At 47.4% G+C, this 27,261-nt stretch overlaps 1 protein-coding gene across 5 annotated transcripts in view; it reads left to right on the top strand.

The window, feature by feature from the left end:
- GARNL3 (GTPase activating Rap/RanGAP domain like 3) overlaps positions 1–27,261 on the top strand; it is a 310,087-nt gene that overhangs the window by 225,958 nt on the left and 56,868 nt on the right. For all 5 annotated transcript variants that reach the window (XM_088453568.1, XM_088453567.1, XM_088453566.1 and 2 more), the window contains 8 exons: positions 1,646–1,709; positions 3,673–3,699; positions 5,992–6,067; positions 9,012–9,110; positions 11,501–11,604; positions 24,330–24,438; positions 24,795–24,840; positions 25,089–25,195. In XM_088453568.1, coding sequence (XP_088309694.1) covers positions 1,646–1,709; positions 3,673–3,699; positions 5,992–6,067; positions 9,012–9,110; positions 11,501–11,604; positions 24,330–24,438; positions 24,795–24,840; positions 25,089–25,195 — 632 coding nt within the window. The remainder of the gene's footprint in view (positions 1–1,645; positions 1,710–3,672; positions 3,700–5,991; positions 6,068–9,011; positions 9,111–11,500; positions 11,605–24,329; positions 24,439–24,794; positions 24,841–25,088; positions 25,196–27,261) is intronic.

Here is a 27,261-nt window from a genome sequence, read left to right as displayed (position 1 = left end):
TGCTGCGGTCCTTCCTTCATACATTTGGGGGATACTAAGTATTTGAGGTAAACCCCCGAAAACAGGTGTTTTCGGCGAATTTACCTCAAATGATCTTTGATAAATGGGCCCCCGTGTCTGCCTACGAAGCGGGGGCGACGTGGTCCTGGTTTCCGCCACCGAATGGCCGGCTGCGCACATATTGGATATATATTGTAGCGCTGATATTTGCAAGTTTCCCTGTGCACCTCTATGGGGCGATGCCGGGACGCAGAATCGATGCCGATGAATGGAAATAACCCTAACTGCTGCTTCAGTTTCCAGACGATCCGTTCTATAGACAACGCTGATAGGAATGCGGTATATGACTAATACACGCTAGTATACAGGATTGAATGTTTTTGTTATATAGGGCATGTCCGGTTACATCAGCTGTACTGTCGCATTGCGGGGCGCATGTAGGGTTGGACAGACCTCCGGTTGCAGGCGTAAAATGCATCCGGAAATAAAAGTTCTGCGCGCATGATTAGCAGGATGTATTTCCTCTACACCAGGGGTCACAAAAATAAGATTTGCCATAAGAATGTGTTTTTTTATGCGCATATTCGGTACAGATAAAACAGGCGCATACGCCAACATCATGCTCATGATCATTATTTATACTGCAATCTACAACAGAGTGTAACTCCTGGTGACTTGCTGGTTTGTTAGTGTAGTGGTTTATTAACAACTGGAGACCTGCAGCTTGTGGAATCCTCGTTTATTATCTTTGTATCAGTCTATGGGGTCTATGTACTAAGCCATGGAGCTAGATAATGTACCAACCGATCAGCTCCAGTTATTTTTCAAATACAGCCTATAAAGTTACAGGAGCTGACTGGTTGGTACTGTATCTCCATCCACTTTCTCTCTCCAAGGCTTCGTACCTAGGGCCTGATTCAGACCGGCTCGCTAGATGCAGCCGATCGCTCCCAGCGTATGGTAATTCAGCTAAGTGACGTCAAGGCAGCCGCTCGCTCGGCAAGGCATAAGCACACCCACTATGTTTTGGCGAGCGATCACTTTGTGTTTATAGACGCCCACAAGCCTGTCTGTAGCCGCCCACTAGCATACTTCATCTCCAGGAAGTATATACAACCATCGGTACATCGGGAACCATCGGATCAGACCGCAGCGCTTGCGGTTGACTGTACCCTACCGCAAGCAGCTCAGTGTATTATTCAACCAGGTGACGTGTCCTATGACGCTGCCTGTTAATTATGCACGCCTCTGAAACGGCGTTGAAACACTCAGGCACGCCTGTGTCCGCAACGCCACTCCCCCATTACTACTGGCCCCCATTACCACCCACAAACGGCCTCTCCTGTCACTCATTCCACTGGGCTGTCTTTGCAGGGCGAGCGAGCACATTCCGATCGCTAGTACTAGTTTGCGCACGCGCACTGCGAACTACACGCATGCGCACATTAGCGAACATCGTCCGCAACGAGAGGCCGCTTGCTAGCGAGCAGGTCTGAATCAGGCCCCTAGACCCCTATGTCTCCAGTGATCTATCTGTAGACCGATGACTTTATCTACATCCCGTCCATTTACCTTTAATTGTCCGCCTAACTCTACAACCAGACGGCTGCCGCTTGAAAGGGTAACGCTGTCATTTATTTTTCAGTGCCATGAACCTCGATAGATTTGAGAAGAGCCCCAGGGAAATCCTTAACCCTGAGATTCAGAAGGTGAGATGCGCTGTAGGTGACGGGAATGACGCTGGCGTCACCTGGCAGATCTTTTCGGAATTGTGATCTTTATTTGCTCGGATTTAAAAGAACTTTTACACACATGAACGCCTGAGGCTGGTGCAGAGAGTATACCCTGTACATGGGGCATTTCTGCCCTTTAGATGTCTAGTTGCCACACTCACACATTGATAGCGATATTCCGGCCCCTGGTCCTTGTAACCAGCGCTGGTTGGGTTGCTTAGCTCTCACATGAATTAGGGATCTATGTACTAAGCCTTCGAGAAAGATAAAGTGGACATATTAAAGGGGTAAATTTACTAAGATAAGAGTTTTTAGAAGTGGAGATGTTGCCCATAGCAACCAATCAGATTCTAGCTATTATCTTCTAGAAGGTGCTAGATAAATGATAAGTAGAATCTGATTGGTTGCTATGGGCAACATCTCCATTTCTAAAAACTCTGAAACTTTGGGGTAAATTTACTAAGATGAGAGTTTTTAGAAATGGAGATGTTGCCCATAGCAACCAATCAGATTCTAGCTATTGTATTCTAGAAGGTGCTAGATAAATGATAAGTAGAATCTGATTGGTTGCTATGGGCAACATCTCCATTTCTAAAAACTCTCATCTTAGTAAATTTACCTCAAAGTTTCAATCAATCCGCTCCTAACTGTCATTTTTCAAACACAGCCTGTAAAGCAAGTTAGGAGCTGATTGCATGGTACTTTATCTCCATACACTTTATCTCTCTCCAAGGCTTAGCTTAGTACATAGACCGGGGGTGGGGAACCTTTTTTCTGCCAAATGCCATTTTCATATATAACATTACTCGCGGGCCGGGTTCAGGCCACGCCCCCTCCATGTGAGGTCACACAGGGGCAGGGTCACCATCACAGGTGTTTACAGCAATGCCCGGAGCATCCTGACGATGCTCTGGGGAGCTGTAAGGGCAGCGGTGTGACCGTCTGAAGCGTCCTAAGGACGCTCCAGGTGGCACTGCTGCATAGATTCTGGATGCAGGGTGACATTCTAGGCACACTGCTATTCAGATAAGGCTAGCAGAAAAAGACTGAGAGGACCAGACCAAATGATTCCGCGGGCATTATTCGGCTCCCGGGCCTGAGGTTCCCCATCCCTGACATAGACCCCATAGTCTTAACTATGCTGGTTTTTTGTGTTCAACTTTTGTACCTCGCGCCGCATGGGCCGGGCGTTCTCCTCACAGTACACACATAGCCAGGAGGAATTGGGTTAGTCCCCCTCCGTCCTGGCAGATGGAAGATTTATCCATATATTCCCACCCCAGGATAACTGTTCTGGATTCTGGCCCCCTCCTAGGTGAATTTGGCTCTAGTAATGATGATAGCCAGACCTGGGGGACGCAGTATCTCTCCGAGCTCCCGTTTGGCATTTCACATTCATTAATATACCAGGAGGCACCAATAAAAGCCCACCTGGGCCGTCTGGTTGGAGCAGGAGGGTGTGGAGGCCATAGTTGTATGGAACCTCCACTGACACAGTAACATTCCACTCCCCACAAATAGATAACACCCCTGGATCTGCCGTGAGCCCCACTCGGCCACCGTGGCCAGTGATGAATCTATTTTTTGACATTGCGCATTATTACATACCTCAGTAATACAGTATATTATATACGTGGTACGTTATTGCATCTGCAGCATGCGTCGGGTGTGGTAGAAGGGTGAACCGGCCACACACGTTACTTATAACATATTATATAATACAAGTGTTTTGGCAAAATGTGATTCTATATAAGAGACCCGAACTGAGAGACCCTCACCATCCATGAGGACACTGCAATTAGGGACAGACAGACAGACACCTGAAATCATTCACTGTTGATTTGTCAGCGTAGAGAGCGATTGGAAAGGTTAACGACGGCTAGCGCCACTTCTATCTTAGCGCTCTCGCTGACTCTCTCTTCCGTTTCCCCCTCTATAGGACCTGCTGGTTTTAGAAGAACAGGAGGTGAGTAAAACTTGGAAGGCTTTTCTGACCACTCTATACATGGCGCATGCATTTAATGGGTGACCCATCTAAAATAATAACCATCGGTAATCGCCATCACGTTTTTCTTGACTGAAAGAAAAAATGGAAGGCGGCTTGGAGCAGCTTGGCTAATGTGGTCTCATTGAACTAATGTCTACATAACACTGGGCAAGTGGGACATTAGCTTCTGTAAAGTGACGCACAGCGGCTCCTCGCCGCATCCTACGCGTGACCGGAAAACGCGGCAAGTGAGCTGGGCCTGTCTTAGATCAAGACGTTATTTACTATAGTTAGAAAATAACACCTGAGATGGAAGCTTCGGGTTTAATGTCCCCAGATGGCACCATGTATTAAGGGGTTATATAGTCGTTATGTCGACATTCAGAATGTCCACGTGGCCGAAATGTCGGCAGTGACAATGGGAAAGGAGTTTGATGCCATTAGATACAATGCAAAGCCGGTTTGGTTTTAGTTTGCAGCTGTCCAGCAAATCAGCCCGACTTCTGCTATCCCACCCGCATCGGGGCGGAGCCTTTACTGGAAGGGGGTGAGACATATACAGTATAGTTGTGTATGTTTATGTGAACGATTTAAAAGACCCTTACTCACATTCCCATCCTGTCAGACAATTCTCCAGCATCCGGTTCTCATACTGTCCTTACTGCTAAATCCGTTTTATTTTGTTTGTTAAATATATTGCATGCATAGGTCCCATTATATACAACCGATGTATCCCAGTGATGCTGAACTTAATGCCGGTTGTCCATCCAGCCCAGCAACCTCGGGGGGAAGAGAGTTGTCCCAGTGTGATGAGGGTGATATGAGAAAATATAGATGCAAACATTTTGTATATATCCCAAGCCTTGTGTGCTGCGAGTCCCGTCAATTGTCACTGTCCTGTGCTCCAAGATTGAGATTAAGAACTTTGCGGGAGATGTACTAAGCCTTGCTGAGAGATAAAGTACCAACCAATCAGCTCCTAACTGTCACATGACAGGCTGTGTTTAAAAAAAGACAGGAGCTGATTGGTTGGTACTTTATCTACGTCCACTTTATCTCTCTCCAAGGCTTAGTACATCTTCCCCCTAATTCTGAGTCGCCCGTAATACAGGCGCTATACTGGCCGATTCACATGATCGAAAGTCACACGACCACATCGCCCCCCGGCCTTCCACCTTCAGTATCATGAGCATCTTCGGCACAGAATATTTTGACCGACATCGGACGGATCTCTACGTAAGCACAGCTCAAAATAGGACGCAATTCCGCGTACACGCCCACAGCAAATTCAATCTACAAGCGAACGCCCCTTACTGCCCCATTGTTACCCAGCAACGCAGATCCAACCGCGAGGAGGAAGCGACAAAGATGCGTAGGAATCAGATTTCCCTCGCAAAAATTCCTCATGTGCAGTTTGCTAAAAATCCTTCGGTCTTCCCCCATTCAGAATTGCGTACAACTCAGGCACGGAGGAAGCACCAGGCCAGATCTCTATGTACAGATCCCACCCAGGGTGTGTAAGTCACAGGAATAGATGCTGTTATACAGTACAGCAGGGGTTCCCAACCACGGTCCTCAAGGCACACTAACAGTTCAGGTTTTAAGGATAGCCATACTTGAGCAAAGGTGTCTTAATTAGAACCTCAGTTAGTTATTGTGATTTACCCATCTGTGCTCAACCCTGGCTATCACTAAAACCTGGACTGTTGGTGTGCCTTGAGGACCGCGGTTGGGAAACACTGGACTAGATTATAATTACAGAAAGGGTTTGGGGACGGCAGGAAACACCACCACTTTTTGGGGTGTTGTGATGTTACAAGTTTAACCCTCCACAAGCAATCTCCGTGGTTTTATATTGGTAATTGTGTAGCCTGAAGCTGACCACACACTAGACCAACTTACATCCAACCAGCCAACTAGTTGATTGGTTGGAATGAAAATCTGGTAAGGTAGGAAAGCAAAAGACAATCAGCAATTTGCTCCCAAACACCGGATAATGAACAAAAACTGTTCTTTGAACAAATTGTTTATATCAAACATTTAACAAACTTGTCTGACGTCATTTTCATCTGTTTTCTGGCATTTAGGAGCAAATTGCTGATCATCAGTTACTCCCATACGTTACCAGATTTTCATTCCAACCAATCATCTAGTTGGATGAAAGTTGGTCTAGTGTGTGGCCAGCTTTAGTCCTACAGCGACGTTTCCGTGCTACTAATGGTTTATTATTCCCATGTTAAAGTAATCTCTCTGGTCTGTGACCTCTTTTAGGGCTCAGTGAATTTTAAGTTTGGAGTTCTTTATGCCAAAGATGGTCAACTGACAGATGATGAAATGTTTAGTAATGGTGAGTACCGGCCAGGATTATCCTTATAGTAAAAGCTGTGTGTTATCAATAAATAATCTGAAGGTCCTGTTACTAATGTTAACAGTGATTTTCTATTGCTACTTGTCCCAGCTCGTCCCAGTAATGGGAACTCTGTAAACATCACATTTATGAATAATGTACACCAGCCGGGGGCAGCAAGGCTCAGCCTGTCACCTGTAGTGCCAGTCTTGGGGTATATGCGTATGCAGAGTTGGATTTTAATTACATCAATTAAAAAAATAAATAAAATAAAATGATATAATATATATGTATAACATGTGTTTGTGTACACACATTCTGACATTTCTTCTGTACCCCTTACTATTTTCAGTAAAAGCTGTTGATCTATAATATAAATATATATATAAATACATAATATTTTAAACACGTATTTTCAAACGATTGAAAATTAATTTTTGTGCATTATTCCCATAATGAGATGGTGATAATAGACAAACATGGGTTACCCAGCAGAATTTCAATCGCCCATTCATGCTTTGCATCAGGCAGCTGTCGCCAGTGACATCCGCAAAGGATGAAACATTTTAAATAAAGCTACAGGTACATAGATGACAATTTCAGCTGCACATTATAGGGACATTATTATATTGCTGGGCATACACAGCCAGACAGACCGACAACTCAGACCGACAGACATCTTATCTGGCCAGCTGCAGATGTCGCCGGCATACACTGTGAGAGAAATCTCAGTGTATAGCCCGACATCTGCGCTCCGCCCCCGGGGGAGGAGACATTTCCCTGTTCCTTCCGTAGGAAGGAACACAGGAAATGTCTGTCTGTCGGCCGCGCTGGGCATACACTGCCCGATGCGGCCGACAGTTACCGGGACAATCCTGCATGCCCGACCGAGCAATATTTAACCCTCGGTCGCCCGCACACACGCTACAATTTTCGGGGCGATCCGCTGATATCAGGCGGATCGCCCCGATAATTGTAGCGTGTATGGCCAGCATAAGCAATTAAAATCTAGTCGCCTTCTGCAGAATGCATTCTACAAATCTACCTGCTGGATCAGCCCTCCCCCGATACCTGCTGAATCAGCCCTCCCCCGATACCTGCTGTATCAGCTCTCTCCCCTATACCTGCTGAATCAGCCCTTCCCCCGATACTGGCTGAATCAGCCCTCCCCACAATACCTGCTGAATCAGCCCTCTCCCCGATACCTGCTGTATCAGCCCTCTCCCCGATACCTGCTGTATCAGCCCTTCCCCCGATACCTGCTGTATCAGCCCTCTCCCCGATACCTGCTGAATCAGTCCTCCCCCGATACCTGCAGAATCAGTCCTCCCCCGATACCTGCCGAATCAGCCCTCTCCCCGATACCTGCTGTATCAGCCCTCTCCCCGTTACCTGCTGTATCAGCCCTCTCCCCGATAGCTGCTGAATCAGCCCTCCCCCGATACCTGCTGTATCAGCTCTCTCCCCCTATACCTGCTGAATCAGCCCTTCCCCCGATACTGGCTGAATCAGCCCTCCCCAGCATACCTGCTGAATCAGCCCTCCCCCGATACCTGCCGAATCAGCCCTCCCCCGATACCTGCCGAATCAGCCCTTCCCCCGATACCTGCTGAATCAGTCCTCCTCCAATACCTGCCGAATCAGCCCTTCCCCCGATACCTGCCGAATCAGCCCTCCTCCAATACCTGCTGAATCAGCCCTTCCCCCGATACCTGCCAAATCAGCCCTCCTCCCGATACCTGCCAAATCAGCCCTTCCCCCGATACCTGCTGTATCAGCCCTTCCCCCGATACCTGCCGAATCAGCCCTACCCCGATACCTGCTGAATCAGCTCTCCCCCGATACCTGCTGTATCAGCCCTCTCCCCGATAGCTGCTGAATCAGCCCTCCCCAATACCTGCTGAATCAGCCCTCCCCCGATGCCTGCTGTATCAGCCCTCTCCCCAATACCTGCTGAATCAGCCCTCCCTCGATACCTGCTGAATCAGCCCTCCCCCCGATACCTGCTGAATCAGCCCTCCCCCCGATACCTGCTGAATCAGCCCTCCCCCCGATACCTGCTGAATCAGCCCTCCCCCCGATACCTGCTGAATCTGCCCTCCCCCCGATACCTGCTGAATCTACCCACCCCCGATACCTGCTTAATCAGCCCACCCCCCGATACTTGCTTAATCAGCCCACCCCCCGATACTTGCTGAATCAGCTCTCACCCGATACCTGCTGAATCAGCCCCCCGATACCTGCTGAATCAGCCCTCCCCCGATACCTGTTAAATCAGGCCCTTCCACAGATATCTGCTGAATCAGACCCTTCCCCCGATACCTGCTGAATCAGACCCTTCCCCCGATACCTGCTGAATCAGATCCTCCCCCGATACCTGCTGAATTAGACCCTCCCCTGATACCTGCGGAATCAAACACTCCCCCTATCACCTGCTCAATCTGATATGACCCCTGACACCTGCTCAATCAGACCCTCCTTCTGATAACCTGCCCAGTCAGACCCTCCCTCCTGGCACCTGCTCAGTCAGACCTTCCCCCTGACACCTGCTCATTCAAACCTTCCTCCCGACCCTTTTTGGTGGGCCCTCACCCTAGCACACAGAATATCGGACCCTCCCCCTTTCACCTGCGGAATCAGACCTCCCCCCTGGCAACTGCTATATCAGACCCTCTCTCTGGCACCTTCTGAATCAGACCCTCCCCTAGCACCTGCAGAATCAGACCCTCTCCCTGACACCTGGTATATCAGAGCCTCCCTCTGTATACCTGTATACAATTACCAGCTACCTCAGCTGAGGACAAAGCCGCAGATTCCTGCTCCCCCATCAGTTTTACTCATTCTTATAACACGATGACTGCTGCTCTGTAATCGTTCTATGGCTCAGACCTGTTTTGGTCATTTCCTCAGTGTTTGACAATCTGCATTTCTCATTTTATTCCAGAAGCTGGAAGTGAAAGTTTCCAAAAGTTATTGAACTTGCTAGGAGACACCATCACGCTGAAGAGCTGGATCGGCTACAGGGGAGGACTAGATACCAAAAGTAAGAGCCGCCTTACTGTAGGTAACGTAGCGCAGAGCGTACGATAAGCTCTATATTGTTATTATGTGACCCTCAGATTGGTCATGTCCTGGGGTCTCCCTTCTTACTAATTCCAGAGTCACATTAGGACATTATTTAAGAAACGTCAACTATAAGTGGAACTTTACTTAAAAAGGGGAAAACTTTTTTAAACTCCATGTAAGAGATCATAAAAAAATATGCGGAACACAAGATGGCGCTGGATTAAACACAAATACTCAGACTGCTGCGAATGTCCAGATGCTGATACTCTGCTGGTCTGGGGAGATTTCAATTTATGAAGAGGGTAATTTGTGACATATGAAAAATAAATACAATAAAAACATCCTTCAGAGATCATTTCTGTATGATAGAAATTTCTGAATAAGAAAGTCCAGATATAAAATCTAGTTTAGGTTTAGGCAATATAGAGTATCCCACTCACTGTATAGTAAGTGGTGTATAAACACATAAAAGTATCTCTTTCAACTCATTGTTCACCCGTTAAAAATGCAGAGACAAGTAGTATACGGGCGTAGCCAAACTCACATCACAGTCAGCTTTCACGTGCATATAAATGTATCTTTCTGGATATGCATATCACTTCAGTACCAGGGTTGCATAAAATTGGATTTTTAAAAAAAATATTTGTTTTAAAACTGATTTTTTTTTGGATTTAAATTGGATCTTTTAGTAATTTTTTTTCTTTTTAAATAAACGTTTTACATTTTTAAACATTTAAAATTGTTTTTTTTTTAATAAAAAATCCTATTTAAATCAAATAAATTTGTTTTTCATTTATTTAATTAAAAAAAAATAATCAAATTTTATGCAACCCTGCCTTCACGCTCTCTCTAGATCCTTGTTCCCTCATAAATGTTAAATATCATAAAAGAAAGAGGGGAACAAAGTATCAGAACAAATTTATTTAAGTAAGTAACAGCGTTTTAAAATATGGAAGATTCCACAGTCATCACACTGGAGTAAAATGGACAATACTAAACAAAACGTAGTACAGGGATTCCAGACTTCCCCAGACTACTAAACGTAAATGCTCCAGAGTGAATAAGAATCAGACGATACCATCAAACAAGTCCCTTCACCGACGCGTTTCGATCAGAGTAAATAATCTTTTTCAAGGTGCATCGTGGGTTGACATTATATACCTCCCCCAATCATTGTCTAATTAACTAATTAGACAAAACCCTAGAAGCTGTATGGCTCTATGCTCAGTTCATTTTTAAAAAATGATTGTATATTTGTTAGATAGCAATGAAACTGTTGTCAGAACGTGTAAGCAGGAATTTTGCGCACTTTGGATAGGCCCACTTTTAACAGTTTAGTCCATGTAAGAGATGTCCGTAAACAGAGGTGAAGATGATAAATGGTGCATTACACTTACTGACATCAGTACTACATACTCAGCCTCCCCTGACCGGGAGCTGTAATGAGGCGCTCTCACACTGGGTGGCGCTGTTCCTGATCTCCTGTGGGCAAAGACAATTGTATAGTAATGGAAATACCTTGCATTGATTGGGTTTATGAAAGTTTAAGCGTAGTAGGAAGTGTAAGTTCCCTGCGGCGTACAATGTCGCTCACACTCATCGAGTAAAGCCATAGACTAAGGTTGTGGGATAGACTTTCCCAGGAATTTGTCAGCGCGCAGAGAGCAATTTTGGCTGGATTTTTTTTGCATTAACCGTGGCAGTTCTGGCAGCATCTGGGATCGCAATGGCCACATTCATTGGACAAAGGGTCCCGAGCTCTGACACTTGTGGCAGTGTAGATTTCTGTGCGGTATTGGGTGTCTCTGCACTGGAGGGGGGGGGGGGGGATCTAAGTGATGAGAGAGGTTCCTGTGAACTGCGGCTTTCTTACCCAGTATACAGAGTGTTCCAACCTCTGGCTGTATTTTTATCATATGCATAAGTGAAATTAGATTTGGGGCCCCCACTCAGATTTTATATAGGGGCCAAGGGCCACTGCCTCTGCTGCCTGTCATATTCTGACGGAAGAAAGTTTTCCTTTCATCCCTCACGTTGTAAACCTTTTGCGCAGAGGATTCGTACACCATTTACACCCCGTGGAAATGTGAAATAAATGAAATCCTACAGTTGAAACCATGTACATTGTAATGTTGTACAGTATGTGAGCTCAGAGCCTCTGTACCCACAGGGGCATCCTGGGATAATTACAGCCCTGTCCTCCTTCCGAGCCTCAGGGACCAGACGTGATCACATCTATAAATGCAGTAAACCTGTGAGGGCCCCCCTAGTGGCCAGAGTGCTAGTTACACCTTGGTGAGGTGTGAATACTATCTTTGCACATCCATGGAGCTGGATGGGATTTAATTCCCTGTGGTTTCTTTGCAGATGACACAACGGGAATACATTCCGTCTACACTGTTTACCAAGGGCACGAGATCATGTTCCACGTCTCCACCATGCTGCCGTACTCTAAAGAAAACAAACAGCAGGTACGTTTATCACCTGTGCAGGGCTCAGCCCTTGGTAAGCCACAATCTGCCAGTGGTTTTACACTGTGCCCACTGACTGATTATAATATATCGAGTCTAAGGGCATAAACGTTAGATCAGCAGAAGGTGTTAGGCAGTGGTTTCCGGCCTACAGATTATGGTTTGAGGAGGCCTTAGGGTAGCTAACTTGTGGTGGCCAATACCGATAATACTGTCAATACGATATTGTGGCAATGGTCATAAAAAATATAATGTACATTTTGCCAGCAACACAAATGTGTTGAACACACTATAGTGCCCCCCAGTTCACACTATGCCACACACAAACACCCAGTTCACTATATGCCACAGTGCCCCCCCACACTGGTGATGTAGCTTTGCGTGGGGGCTCTGGATGACCTCCTCAGCCGCCCTATTGTTAATCTGGCACTGTGTACACAAGAAGCCAGAGCTTTCCCAACAGCACGCTACGTAGTGTGGCTGCCATTTTGTGAGTTTAGAGGTCACCATGGACCTGTTAAGCTGTCTCCTGCCTGTGACCGCTGGCATAGAGATTTAGGTGTCACCTGTGTAAAAGAAAAATCAAGATGGAATCTGGGGCCCTTTGTGGCCTTTGCTGAGATTACCAACATGGAAGTCAACTGGAAGATGTAGATTGCTGCCATCTCATTGCTGCGTATTGCAGCCAGTCCAATAATGACCTGACTGATTGCCCTAGTATGATTACTGAGCCTCTGTCCTGTCTCACCCGGAGGCCTCAGGTGGTGTTATCGGCCCGATATCTGTGAGTACGTGATCATCTCTGTGATACAAGCCTGCGCCAGATATGTCGGTCATTGGTAACGCCCTGATATGTGAGTTACAGCCATGTCTGGCCGTCATGCTCACTGTGTGGCATTGGGGGGGAATAATTGATGATAATTAAATCAACTATGATTTAATGGTAATTGGAGCCATTCTGGGCCTGAATTCATGTTACAGTTGCTCCAAGACCTATGTGTAGAATGGGCGGTGCTGACATCCAAGTGGGAGGGGCCAGCAGGTGTCATTGGCCCATGGACACGGTCTATAAAATAATCCAGGACCATTATAATAACCTGTTCTGTGTGAATTCCCTCTGATCTGCAGTGTTGTACTGCTGCTGGCACCACCTGACACAAGGTCTGAATACCATCCTCCCCCCTATAGATTTCACCTCTTCATTAGTCAGTGACCTTTATGGAGAATTAGAGCTTTTCAGGAGAACATCGGACCCTGTGGAGAAAACATCATTGTCACATTTAATGACTTCCTCCCAGAGCCTTGCAAACACCACTGGGAGTAAACCAGGATTTATAGAGAACTGAAGGTTACAAGGAATTGCAGAATTTCCTTATGCATCAGAAGGAACAATTTTTTTTTTTACAACACACATAAAAGACATCGCGTTCCGCCTGCAGCGCCCGGGAAGAGAGACACAAGTCACATGCCATGAATTATAGAGCAGCCTGCGGGCGCGCTTGGCCAAATTCCATACGCGTCTTTAATCAGGCTTGTGCGACACACACACAGAGAACTTGGCGAGAGACCGAGCTGGGAGCGTTACAGGTGGGACTTAGATCGTATGATAGAGAAATGTAAGATGACCTTTCTGACCGCCATTGTAGAACGTGCGACAAATATGGACATTTATACTATTAACAGACCATTCCACGTATTTTTATGTATAATGATCGTGATAAGAAAATGGTGATATGAATGGTAAGAAGATATTTTGCTAACAAAGAATGAATGTTCTGGGGGTAGCTGGGTAGATACCCCATGATGCCACCAATCTACCCCAGGCGGGGGCGTATCTATAATGGGTGCAGGGTGTGCGGGGAACACGGGCCCCGCACCGCACACCCTGCACCCATAATAATACTTACCTCTCCGGAGTCCCACGTCAGCGCGGATGTCCGGTGCTGTAAAACGACTGGAAAATGGCCGCGGCGGCCATTTTCCCGTAGTTTGCGCATGCGCAGTACAGGGAAAATGGCCACCATGGCCATTTTCCCGGTGACCTGTGCATACACTATAGACTCTGGGCGCACTCTAGTGCCCAGAGTCTAGAACTCCGACGTTGGGTGCGCACAGCTCAGTGCGCTGCCGGCCGCTGGGGCGAAGAGGAAGGGGCCCATGTCGGAGACTGCACACGGGCCCCCTCCTCTCTAGAAATGCCCCTGACCCCAGACATGGGAGGGCAGTCACAGCTCTGATTATTCTCTGCCCTGTCAGGAGATTTGCTGTACTTCCAATGTATTAATCAATACCAATAGGAAAGAATACATCAGGGGTGGCTGCTTATTTAGAAACATAGAATTTGACGGCAGACAAGAACCACTTGGCCCAGCTAGTCTGCCCCATTTTTAAACATATTATTACCTCAACCCTTATTGATCCTTACTTCTTCTGAGGGATATCCTTATGTCTATCCCATCCATGTTTAAAATTGCTCCACTGTCTTAGCCTCTACCACAGGGATGGGGAACCTCAGGCCCGGGAGTCATATAAGCCCACCGGAATCATCTGGTCTGGCCCTCGGAGCTTTTTTCTGCTAGCCTTATCTGGCTGGCAGGGTGCCTAGAATGGCACCCTGCAGCCAGAATCTATGCAGCAGTGCCACCTGGAGAGTCCTTAGGACACTTCAGACGGTCACACCGCTGCCCTTACAGCTCCCCAGAGCATCTTCAGGAAGCCCTGGGGATTGCTGTAATCACTAGCGATTGTGGCCCCGTCCCATGTGACATCACACTGAGGGGGCGTGGCCTGCACTGGTCCCGCGAATTATGTTATATATATCAAAATGGCCCTCAGCAGAAAAAAAGGTTCCCCACCCCTGCTGTACCACCTCTGATGGGGGCTATTCCACTTGTCCACTACCCTTTCTGTGAAGTAATTTTTCCTCAAATTACCACCCTTCAGTGTCAGAACATGTCCTCTTGTTCTAATACTTCTCTTTCTATGAAGAATGTCTCCTTCCTTTACCGGTAAAACCCTTTATATATTTTAACGTTTCTATCATGTCCCCCCTTTCCCTTCTCTGCTCCAAACTATACATATAAGGGGGCCCATTTATTAATGATCGCATTTTGCAATGCGATCAGGGCATGCAGTACCGCCCCTGATCGCATTGCAAAATGCGATCCTATCTGCCGGATGTATTATCCGGGACATGCAGGGAGACGGGCTCCGAAAAGAGCCCGTCCCTGCGATGTCTCCGGAGGGCAGTCGGGGCTTCTGCGCATGTGCAGTCCCGCGGACTGCACATGAGCGGCGCCCATTGCCGGCGGAGGGATCTGGCAGATCCCTCCGCCGGCTGATATGCGGTAAGTGCCCATAGGAAACAGCAGCTAACGCTATCTTTAGATAGCGTTAGCTGCTGGGGCCAATATCGGGAATGCTTCGCATTCCGGATATTGGTACATTTGGCAGCATCGCATCCCCCATAGAAACCTATAGGGGAGGCGGCTGCCGGCGGCAATGGAGGGATCGCAGCAGGTATCGGAGATACTTGCTGCGGCCCCTCCTTCATACATTCGGGGGATACTAAGTATTTGAGGTAAACCCCCGAAAACAGGTGTTTTCGGGGAATTTACCTCAAATGCACTTTGATAAATGTGCCCCAAGATCTTTTAGTCTTTCCTGGTACGTTTTGTGGTGTAGACCTTGCACCATTTTAGTTGCCCTTCTCTAATGTATTAATATCCTTCTGGAGATAACGTATGGCCTCCAGAACTGAACACAATATTCTAGATGAGGACGTACCAATGACCTATACAGTGGTATTGTCACGTCTTTCTTTCTGCTACTGATTTGACGATGCTTTTAAATTCCATCCGGCCGTGCAGGCAGCAGCAGTGCAAGACCCCCAAAATACAGTATCTATAGGGGGGTTACCGCAAGCTACTAGCCCTGGTGACCCCACTAATTGAAACCCGGCCCTGATAATTGTATTGTACACACAGTCTCAGAATAATGATGGACGTTCTTGGGCGGTGGGTAAGTGGACGTACAGAGATGGGTCGTGTTATGGCCGTGTCGCTGAAGTGATTGTGAACTCAAGGCGCTTCATTGCTCACATTGGAGGCCATACTCCGATGGACAATCTGCACTCAGCATGGGGCTGGCGCAAGTTCCGATGATGCGACCCATATTTACGACTAAAGACGCACCGAGCGGTATTAAGGCGTCTGAGAACGCTCAGAGGGGAAGTCTCAGGCCTTGCACATGCAGACGCACGTATGTACGCCAGAAAAGAGCTCATAGCGGTATTAGCTTAAAGTCGCAGATGTGTGAGCGCCAAAAGGCGCAGACACTGGAACACCACGGCGTGCAAAACCCATATTAAGCGCATATTTCTACTTCAGGGTCCATAGGGGGTCCACAGGGTTGACCTTGGGGTATAGGTTGGGAACCAAATCCGGGCACCACGCAGTTAAAGCTTTTAGCTCCCAGGATGCACTTGGGTCCACTCTCCCTATAACCCCGCCCCCCAGCCAGAGGCACCTCAGTTTAAGTTGGTGCCCGGCCGGAGTCGGGTCACCGTTACTGCAGGGGGGCTGCTTAGCAGCCCCTAAGCTTAAAAGAGTTTTTATTTTATTATTTTTTTACTACTCTTCAGAGCGGCAGCATCAGACTGTCCAATGGACGTCTGAGCTGCCGCCCCTACACCCCGCCGGCGCTGCGACGCCAGTACAGATCTGGGGATCGCAGCGGGACCCCAGAGTCTGTACTAGCCGGGCTCTGGAGGAATCCCTGGGCTGCTGCCGGATCGACGGGGACAGGTAAGTCGCGTGGTCACCGCTTGCGGTGACCCGCGTGTACATGCAGCCTTATGCCTCCGGTCTCTGGGGACAGACCGGAGGCGCTAGCGGTGGCGGCGGGCTCCCCCTCCATGGAGGCATACCCCGCGTGTCCACAGCCCACCAGGGATTATAGCGGCAGCGGGAGCCGGCATCCCGGGGGGTTAATTGCTAGCCAGGGGAGGAAGCCTTCCCTGTCTAGCGGCTCCTCCCCTCAGCTCAGCGCGCCTTTCAATACTACAGTCTGGCATCGCTGAGCTGCTTCCTCCGCGGGCCACGCTTCTTCTGAGGTCTCCAGTGGCCATTTTCTCTCTGTGGTGCTGCAGAACTCCTAGGATGTCAGTGAGCCCAGTCCCCCTGCGTACCTGGCCATTTGGGTGAGTGTACACAGCGCTATAGCCTTCCCAGACACTGAATCTGGGCAGTTGAATGTAGCGACATTGTGCAGTATATTATATGTCATGCTTATGTATGTATATATATTTTTCTGCATTGTATGTGACTTATGCTAGTGCTGACTGTCTGCTTTTTCTCTCACCTGTCAGTGTATATCTATCCCTTTTCTTTATCTGCCCTAATACAGGTGTACCTGGGGTGGTTCTGAGACCTCACATATATATATTTGTTAATATCTGTGAGGTTTGTCACATACTGTTGCGTGCTGCACGTTGCCATATTTTAGATGGAACTGTGAGTTGCGTACGCTGATAATGGGTTCCTGCAGCTAATCTTAGCGTCAGTCAGGACCGGTATGGCGCTGCTTAATATTTCCGTCAAGATAGTCAGATATATCTGACCAGGAGATTGCACACGATACTGCACCCATTATTGCTATCCTGCAAGTCATAGCCTGCAGGAATTAGTGCGGAGGATTTTAACTCAGAAAGGTTTACGTATGCGGCACCATCTGGTGCCGGGCCCCTTGCACGACCCCCTTAAAGGGCGTTGTTTCTCAGGATCCTCTCCTTTGAGGATCGCCGGGCGGGCCCCATTGTCGTCACTCGCTTGGAGTTACTTCACCATACTGCCCTTTTGAACTCGGGGTATCTCGCAATTTCTTGCAATTTACCCCTGTGTCACAGACTATCGCTCCCTGCCGGGGTTTTTCACAGTACATGAATTACCTCCGATACCACATCGGTCTGTCATTCCCCTTGCAGGGATTACCACAACGGCCACCCTGGTGGATGTCGTTTTATACGAAATACTAATTGGCGTGATATACGCCCTGTGGTTACTGACCAGTGGCTCTGCCGTGAACTGGATGGTATATTCGGCTCTTTCCCTCTCACATGGGGGGGAGCCGATCTCAAGTATTATTATCCCTGCTTTGGGGCTGGTAGCCAGGCTCATTCTGGATATAGAGAATGTCGATCCTGCACCAGTATCATACATCTCCCGTTTTCTGCCCAGCGGGTGGATCTCATAGCGGGAGTCTGGCTGTCCCCAGATACGAGGAGTCACAAAGGCCTCCTGTTTCCCATTCCCTGAGGGTCCTCACAAGTAATGGAAATCCCCTTCTGGGATGGATTTGTATGTTAATCATCGGGTTACAGGCATTAATACGCCTCCCATCCCGGCCTGGACGAATTTTACGGATCCGTAGGTGGTAACTTTGCCTGAAATCAATGTACTCGTTTTCAGGGCCTGTTGCCCGTCCTACCATGGCCATCGCATGGTGATGCTTTTGTGACGTTTTTCCCCTCCAACACGTCTGAGGTTCAAATATCTTTTTGCCGCTCACAAAATATGCAGTGGTCATATGTGGGATTACCTCATGGGATGCCGGTCTTCTAACTTTCAGGGTTTCGGCGGCGTCTGTATCCGCCGCAGTACCCTATGGTTGCGTTATGGGAAAGCAGAGGTGCACACTCCTTCCAGGGGGAAGTTCTTGTTTGGTCCTGACCTTGACAAGATCGTTGCATCATTGGCAGTATCACTAATGGGGAGATACCGTCTTTAGCTACTCCCACTACATTCGGACTAACTCTGTTAAGTCTTTTTGTCCTCAGGGTCAGCCTAAAGGCCTGTTTTTTCCTAGGCTGTCGGCCTCCACGGGGGCCACCATATCCAGTACCGAGCAGTCCTGGACTTCCGGACGACCCTGTTTCTACACCTGAGGATATACCCTCAGCCTGACGGGACAGGTCTACATCTGGGGAATTTCCAGAGTGAGGTACTGATTCTCAACGGCCTCTCATTGCTCATGCAGCCTCCTCACAGGCATTGTTACACGGGCCCTTCTTCAGAACTGATCAGGGCCTTACAATCCCAGAAAGCTATACAGTCTTTGTGGTAAGCAGAGCTATTTCGGCCAACCTCACTATCTCAGTGAGGGACTGGTTGTTCTACTTTCTTTTTGGGGCGGTGACCGACTGGTCCTCCTTTGCCTATACTCTGTCTCAAATCCCTGAATCAGATTCCAACGGTGCCTTGACTCAGGTGGAATCGTCCATGCTCCATCATCCGATGTTTGGAACCTGGGGATTTTATGGTATATCCGAGTATTCAGGATACGTACCTACGGGTACATACAGAGCCCTCTCATCAGCATGGGTTCAGGTTTGCTGTGCCACAGCAACACTGGTAAGTTTCGGGCTCTGCCTTTTGGGGCTGTCCTCAACTCCACCGGGGTTTACCAGCTTTATGGATTTTCTGACAGTTCACCTGTTCAGTGTATCCGAATGCTCCTTTCTCTGGACGGTCTCCTACTTTTAGCAGGATCACCAAGGTACTTTACCGCCAGGTCAGGATAACCGGGGCTTCTTCTCGTCACAGAAAAGTCCTCCCTGCATCCCTCACAGGGTTTTCTTCATCTGGGAGCACTGCTGGATTCTCAGAATCTGAGAATTTTTCTGGCGTAAGACAAGATCTCCACTCTTCAACTTCGAGTGTGCGGATATCTACGCAGTCGACATATGTCATTACTCTTTGTGATGCGCGGTCTACCAGAGTGTCTACCTTTTGGTAGGGTGGAATGTGCTCAGTTCCATTCCAGGCCTTGCCATAATTGACTCCCCTCCAGATGGATCGAGTTTTTTCCATCGGATCGCTGTTCGAACGATGATACTTTCTACGGAGGCGAGTTGGTCTCTGTCCGGGTGGCTATGGCCATCTCGTCCAGGGTGTTCTTTGCTAAAGACAGTGTCTGGTCCGCATTCATTTCGGGGCAGTTGGACGTCTGTCGCTTCTGCCCTGCCACTTACCTTGTTGATACTTTAAGCTGTCTTGGACTTTCACTCTGGCCTAACCCATTTGTCACGGTAAACCTGAATAGGTTCAGTCCGACAGTGTCACAACAGTGGCTTCCATCTAGGCAACACTGGTAGTTGGGTGGCAATGTTAGGAATGTCACCCATGCTGACATAGTCCAAGGGTCTTCTCCTGGCAAACTCTGCGGTGTTTATTCCCGGAGCTCTCCATTGGGAAGCGGGCTTCCTCAGCCGTCACGGCGTGCATCCCGGGGACTAGTCTCTTCTCCAAGAGAGGTTTCAACTCCTGGTGAGCAGAGGGGGCCTCCCTGAGGGGATTGATCCCCATGGCCTTCTGACTCGATCACACATTACCGGTGTTACAGTCCAGCTCTAGGAGTACTGAAGCTACCTTCAGTGACTCTTTGTCAGTGAAGTGGTCCTTCCACTTTGTGTACCTGTGTCCTCCGGTCTCCCTTCTTCCTCGAGGTCTTCGGAAGTTTAATTCGAGACGGAGGGGCTTTCCTTCTGGGGGCTCCAGGTCGTCCCAGACATCACTGGTACTAAGATTTTCGGAGTCTCCTCCTCGATGCTCCGTTCCTACTGCTTCACTATCTGGACCTGTTGTCTCAGGGTCCTTGTTTTTCCCGGGATCTGGATCGCTTGTCTTTAACTGCGCCCCTACTGTGGTCCTCGGGCTTCCCTGGCTCTGTCTTCATTGAGATGTTTAGAGCAGATAGGCCAGACTTTGCTGGGATCTGCCACGGACTGTGGCATACATAATTCTTATGGTATCGTACCTGTCGATACGATCCTCCGGTGTCCAGGATTTCCAGATATTTTGGCATTCCTTCCAGCTGGCTTGGGTTTCACCCTTGGCCTGGCCTTCCTGACAGTGCGGATCTCTACACTGTCGGTATGGTTAAGATATGGAATTGCTCCGCTCTGGTATCCAGTTCATCCTTTGGAGTTTTTTCTGGATTATGTCTCCACTTGTCCTCCCTAGGGACTCCTGGGGAGTTAGTAGTGGTTCTTTGTTCCCTCCGGGGACAGTCAATGGAACCGCTGGTTGTGATAGCCATTACAGGGTCTATTGTTTAAGCTCTCTCTCTCTCTCAGGGTGTTTAAATCAACCAGGAGAGTGTCTGAATGGGGAGCGTTCTCATGTGGCTCCCTCTTCTGGAGGGCATCATGTCAGGGTGTGAGTTGCTCTCGCCCTGTGTTTCTTCTTAAAGTGGTTTTTAGGTTCCATATTATTCTGGAACTTATGGTATGGCCATTCAGTTCCCAGTCCTCTCGGCTGTTGTGGCCTCATGGACTGTGGTCCGGCCTCTTTGGCTTTATGTGATCCGTTCAAGTTCCTTATGGTAAGCGGACTCCTTATTGGTGGTCTGCGGTTTCTGGTTTTAACAGGAAACGATGGCCGGCCTATAATGAAATGTTGACTGGATGGCCTCGTATGTCTTCCTCAGGGGCCTACCCATGGGTGGGCATTTCTGTCGTTGAGGCTTGTTTTTTTCTCGGGCCGTGTAACCCTCGTGGGCGGCTCGTCGTGGCGCCTCGGCTGTTTTGCCTTACTAGGTGTCCACGTGGTCTTCTGTCCATACCTTTTTAAGGTTCTAGGCATTGGTTTCCTTTGCCTCTCAGGATGCTTCCTTTTTGGCGACGGATTCTCCTCTCAGCACAGGAGCGTCCCCACCCTTGGTTGAACTGCTTTGGGACATCCCCAAGGTCAACCCTGTGGACCCCCTATGGACCCTGAAGTAGAAAACAAGAGATATGGTAAGAACTTACCTTTGTTATCTCTGTTTCTACGAAGTCCATAGGGTCCACAGGGCGCCCGCCCTGACGCACCTGGCTTCATATGGGCTGTGTTACTGGTCACTGGCTTCCCGTCTCCTTTTCTGTGAGTATGGTTCTAGAGTGTTCCAGTTTTCTCTCTCTTTTTCTCTCCTCCTCCGGCCTTTGGCTACTTACAATCTGAGGTGCCTCTGGCTGGGGGGCGGGGTTATAGGGAGAGTGGACCCAAGTGCATCCTGGGAGCTAAAAGCTTTAACTGCGTGGTGCCCGGATTTGGTTCCCAACCTATACCCCAAGGTCAACCCTGTGGACCCTATGGACTTCGTAGAAACAGAGATAACAAAGGTAAGTTCTTACCATATCTCTTGTTATGGTTATAATGTAATTTTCTATAATACAGTAATAGATATATATATACACACTTAAACATCTGGGAGATCAACGACAGTGAGAATATTATTCATTATACAGAATGAGGATTTGTACAGTTGGTATTCATGAAAAGTAGGGACATATACAGCGACATAATACCCAAGTCCTGAGGCTGTCCCGGGATATAAAGGACACAATGTTAGTGCCGCACAGATCACATCATACAATTCCGGCATGAAAGGAAATTCGGTTTTTCTCCAGGTCCAAGGTCTTCTGTCTGTTCAGTTAATCAATAAGAAGAAATGAGACTCCTCGGAGCGCTATTTGATAAGCTCGGATTACTGGCTGTTGTGTCTGACCTTCTACGTGTAATATCATTATATCTGATGCCTGCAGACAGGCAACGTCTGAGAGGAACAACTACAGTTCTCATCCTCCGCTAAAAGCCAGTGGGATTAATACCAGAAGAGTTTTTATTCAGCAATGCTGTAATCCAATATCTGATGTTATAGAACAATTAGGGGTATATTTACTAAAGTGACAGTTTTTAGAAGTGGAGATGTTGCCCATAGCAACCAGTCAGATTCTAGCTATTATCTACTATAAGGGGCTAAATAAATGATAAGTAGAACTTGATTGGTTGCTATGGGCGACAACACCATTGCTAAAAAGTCTCACTTTAGTACATATACCCTTTACAGTTATAAGTAATGAGCGTAGTATTAGGGTAACCTTAGTGATAATCGTTCATACCAACTGCTGTGATAGTAATGAGCAGTAATAACTAGAACAGTAATTCTATTAGTCTGTCTGAGCTGACTTATCGGAAAGAAAGTGCAGCCTGCAGCGGCTGGACGTGGTCTGTAGGCGGCTCCGCTGTGCGCCGCAGGTCTGGCTCTACCATTAGGCAGCTGCCTAGGGCGCCAGGTTCTGGGGGGACGCCACTGACTCTGCCCATCACATAATGAATGATGTCTCTGAGAGAGACATCCTTGTTGTACTCCATGCAGGCGGGCGGCTGGGGAACATATAAGAATCCGCCTCCGCACTTTCACCTTACTGACTGGTAAGTGGGTATAAGTGATGGTGGGGGGCATTAGGCTGAAGTTTTGCCTAGGGTGCCCAGAAACCTTGCACCGGCCCTGTCGGGGCGTCTCTCCGCCATGTCAGCGCCAGTGAGGGGACAGAGAGAGGAGCCGCCAGGAGACCACATGACCCCTCTCCCAACTGCATGACCACCGGCAAAAAGATTGGGGGCATCAATTTGTGGCCTATTCATGTGAACTGAGGGCAATGGCTAAAATCAATGCCCAGGGCACTAAATTGTATACAAATAAAGTATAGTGACCAGTTGCGCTCCTCTTTGAAAGATATCTCCCTTTTTCAAGAAGGTGCGTACGACACTTGTTACATTTGAAAGATATCTTACATTTATTAAGAACTTTGCAAACATAAGGTATAAAAGTGACACAGTGCATAAACCGTACGTAAACATGAATATACAATACATCAATAAACTATAAAAACAAGTATTTGATAAGTTGCAATTTGTAAACATGAGGTAGTATTAAAGTGACGTAGTGCACAAACCACATGTAATTATAGTATACAACAAACAAAAGAAATAATATGAGTATGATACTATAATGAAACTAGGGCCCTGATTCAGACCCGCTCGCAGGTCTGATGGGCGTTTTTTTTGGGGGGGGTCCGGCCTCACCCACAGCTTTTGCGAGCGGCAAGGTGATGGTCGCGATTATCGCAACCATCAGGCTTGCGACGAGACCCTTGTGGTAGGGTCTCGTCTGCCGCAAGCCCCAGTGAGCTTCCTGCTCAAATAGAGCAGGAAGTTCGCTACTGACATCACGAGTGATGTCAGTAGGGCCGCCCACAAACGACAGGCGTTCCTTTAGGAACGCCTCCGTTTGTCCAGCCACCCCCTCTCCCCGCCTACAAAACGGGACGAGCTGTCGAAGCAACATCGACAGCCGCCCCGTTTGTAGCGAGCCCCGGAGCGAGTGAATTTCTCACTCGCTGCGGGGCTCGCGCGTGCGCCCTGCCCGGCCTTCGACCTGCTTGCGAGCGGGTCTGAATCAGGCCCTAGGTTCTGAGTAATATCAAGTACTTAATGGACAAAGTACCAGATGGTATCCGGTACTGCTGGTTCATACTGTATAGGGCTGGTGGTGTGTGCCTATGTGATGTCATTCATAGGGGTCCACGAGTAGGCAGTCCAGCAACAGGAGCGCAAATAATCGGACGCTATATTTTTATTTTATATGATTTATACGAAGTAATGGTGTTTTTACTTTCCTTGTGATTCTAAATTTCCGGCATATTCTCTTTTTACTGCGCAAACTCACAATCCACCCATATATCCATTAGGGCAGTAAATTGGTCACGGTCGGCTCTGATTGAAGGTATCATTTCTGGGGGAATAACTGCGACAGTGTACCGGTATCGGTGGTCTTACGTCCCACCCTGCTGTTATATCACACACACAGAAGAGTCCACTAAAGACATTGTCTGTGTTTTCCAGGTAGAAAGAAAACGTCACATTGGGAATGACATCGTGACCATCGTCTTTCAGGAAGGGGAGGAATCGTCTCCGTCTTTCAAGCCCTCCATGATCCGATCTCACTTCACTCGTATCTTTCCATTTGATTAAGCGACAAAAAATATTTAGAGGGAGCGGAATCTCCCAAAACTATATGTAATGTTATAAGCGAACATTGTGACCTGGAAGTGATCAGGTTCTAGAACTGCGGAATGATAAATACGGCTGCGCCCTTGTATCAGTGGTTTCTCTGCATTATATCAGCTGATTCGCCAAATTCACCAAAGTTTCTACAGTTTTCCTTAATCATTAGTAAATCTTTCCCGCTAGTCTCAGTGTCTTTCCTTAATCATTAGTAAATCTTTCCCGCTAGTCTCAGTGTCTTTCCTTAATCATTAGTAAATCTTTCCCGCTAGTCTCAGTGTCTTTCCTTAATTAAAGTTCCAGATATTTTTGCCTTAGTGAAATATAACAAACAAAACGACAGTTACAGGTGAGTTTTACACTTATATTGTTATTTGATTTACCATCGCCTGGGTGCTTGTCATTATCGTGATAATATAGGGGTGTTAGGGGGACACCATGCAACTCACAACTTTGTAAGAGAACTAACCCAGGGCTTTCCCTTGTTATTATACTTAATGTGCTGTAATTATGGGAAGTAGGTCTTTGCCAGAATATAACAATCTCCATTTGAAATTGCTTTTTTTTTTTTTTTTTACCCCTTTCATTCTACGTGAGGCTAAAAATATTTTCGGAAGAAAGCGTGCCACTGTTTGGTCCCCCTCTCCCGTCCCCACCTGTCTTTACTGACCATCAAGAATTCAGGGATTTTCTTCTAGTAAAACGTAAGTTTCTTTCCTTTAAATGTTCCTAATAAATGTTACCTAGGAAATAAAAATATCCAATAAAATCTCATTACATAAAACAGTAATTAATGCACACTGACCTATCCATTTTCGGAGGCCTAAGCTGTCTTCTGCAAGTGCCTCAGAGGCAAACTATGCAGTCGCTATTGCAGAGCATCGCAGATTCTAGTCCCTGCGCTAGTGCCGGGACTGCTGGTATTATGGGAAGGGGTACACTTTTGTGATAGTGGTAAGGCTTCCCTCTACAATATGTGCTCCCTCACCAGATTATAGCATTTAGACGCCCACGGACGGGGGGAGACCTCACCCATCCTGGCTTCAATAAACTCTGGGTTACCCACAAGAGCCTAGTCGCCCTCTCAAAAGACATACCAAGATGGAGGTAGGGTACTGAGAGAGCTCAATGTCCCCATACTGAAACCTGCACACTTGGGGGCTTATTCGTTTGAAACAGTGGAGTCCCCTATTTCAAGCGATAGGCAGCTTTAGGCCCCCATTTATCAACGATATTAAACACCAGACAGTGCAATTTTTTGTTTAGTATCACTGTGATACTAAATGAAAAATGTACTGGTATTTAACAATACTTTCCCATCCGGCGAGGTCCCGTGAAGTCCTCCTCCTCGGCGAGGTCCTCCGCTGGGCTGCAGGAAGACTAACGCTGCCAGCGACGGGGCTCCGGTGTTATGCACATGCGTGACAGTACGTCTGCACACGTGCATGACGCGGGGACCCGGCACTGCCTGGAAGGCTTCGCCGAAGCCGGAAAGGCACTGCCCGGTCTCCATTGCCGGCATTGGGGTCCGCATCGCTCTTGCGATGCTTGACAAACAGCGGTAATCTTAGATTACCGCCGTTTGTTAAATCCAGAAGCCTGGCATAACCCCTTTAGCGAGCGCTAAAGGGGTTGCTTTATTGATAAATGGGGGCCTTAGTTCTTATGTGGTGATCACCAGACTTTGATACCCAATGCTACATAAAACAGATTTGGGGGGGGGGGGGGGGGGGATCTATTGACCAGACTTCCCCCAGTCTTAGACAAATAAAGGGGTTATTTAATGAGGTAAATTTTCTAGGTTTGAAAATGGTTTACCTCGTTGGGCGAAATAATTCCAACACATTTTATGGGCTCAATCCTATTAGGTGCGAATTGCGAGTAGCGAGTTTGTTTCTTTCCGAGAATTCTCCAATCCAATTAAAAATACCTATTCGCACTACATGCAGCGGAGGAGTGCGAATTGACTGCCAAACGAGATTTGCGAGAAATGCATGAAAATGTGGGAAGACCTCCCTGAACCCCCCCCCCCCCCCAAATAGATAATTTCGTTAGCAGGAACGTACAGAAGGCTGTTTGTGGGCATTAGGAAGGTACTGTAGGTTTTTAAATGGTATCAAATTGCTGATTTTTTTTTTTTTTAAATGCAAGAAAATGATAAAAAAAAAAAACTTTTTTCGTTTAATCTCAAACAAATTAAATGAAAAATGCACAAAAAAAAAAGTAGGGAAAAGGGTGATTTTGGGGTACTTTTAAAGCACCTTGAAAAAAATAAAAAATATATATATATACATAAAAACAATTATTTTTCAACTAAAAAATTATTGTAATTCAATTTGGGGTGCCTAAACTAACAAAAAAATTGATTTTGGGGTAATTTTTTTTTACCCCAAAAAATGACATGTAATTATTCTTCCAATTGCCCAATTGGTCATTAGGGGGGTGTCCAAGGGGTTCACCACAGTGTCCCCACATTTTAACCTTAAAATAAAGATTTTCCTTTCCATCTCTCACCTCAGGGAGGTGCAAATTCAGTCTGACTGATCCAGTGCGAGTTGCTAGTTGGATTGCAAAATTAATTCGCTATGCGAATTCAAAGAGAAAATAGCAACTTGCAATCCGCACCTAATTGGATTGACCCCTATAGCTGCATACACATGTAAAGATTTTCTGTCCAACTAGTTGATTGGTTGGAATGAAAGTCTGGTAACGTATGGGAGTAAATGATGATCAGTAATTTTCTCCTAAATGCCAGAAAACAGATGAAAAT

The sequence above is a fragment of the Taudactylus pleione genome, unplaced genomic scaffold (genome assembly GCF_031769625.1).
Source record: "Taudactylus pleione unplaced genomic scaffold, aTauple2 ptg000583l, whole genome shotgun sequence".
NCBI classification, from domain to species: domain Eukaryota; kingdom Metazoa; phylum Chordata; class Amphibia; order Anura; family Myobatrachidae; genus Taudactylus; species Taudactylus pleione.
This window is presented reverse-complemented; position numbering and strand designations above follow the sequence as displayed.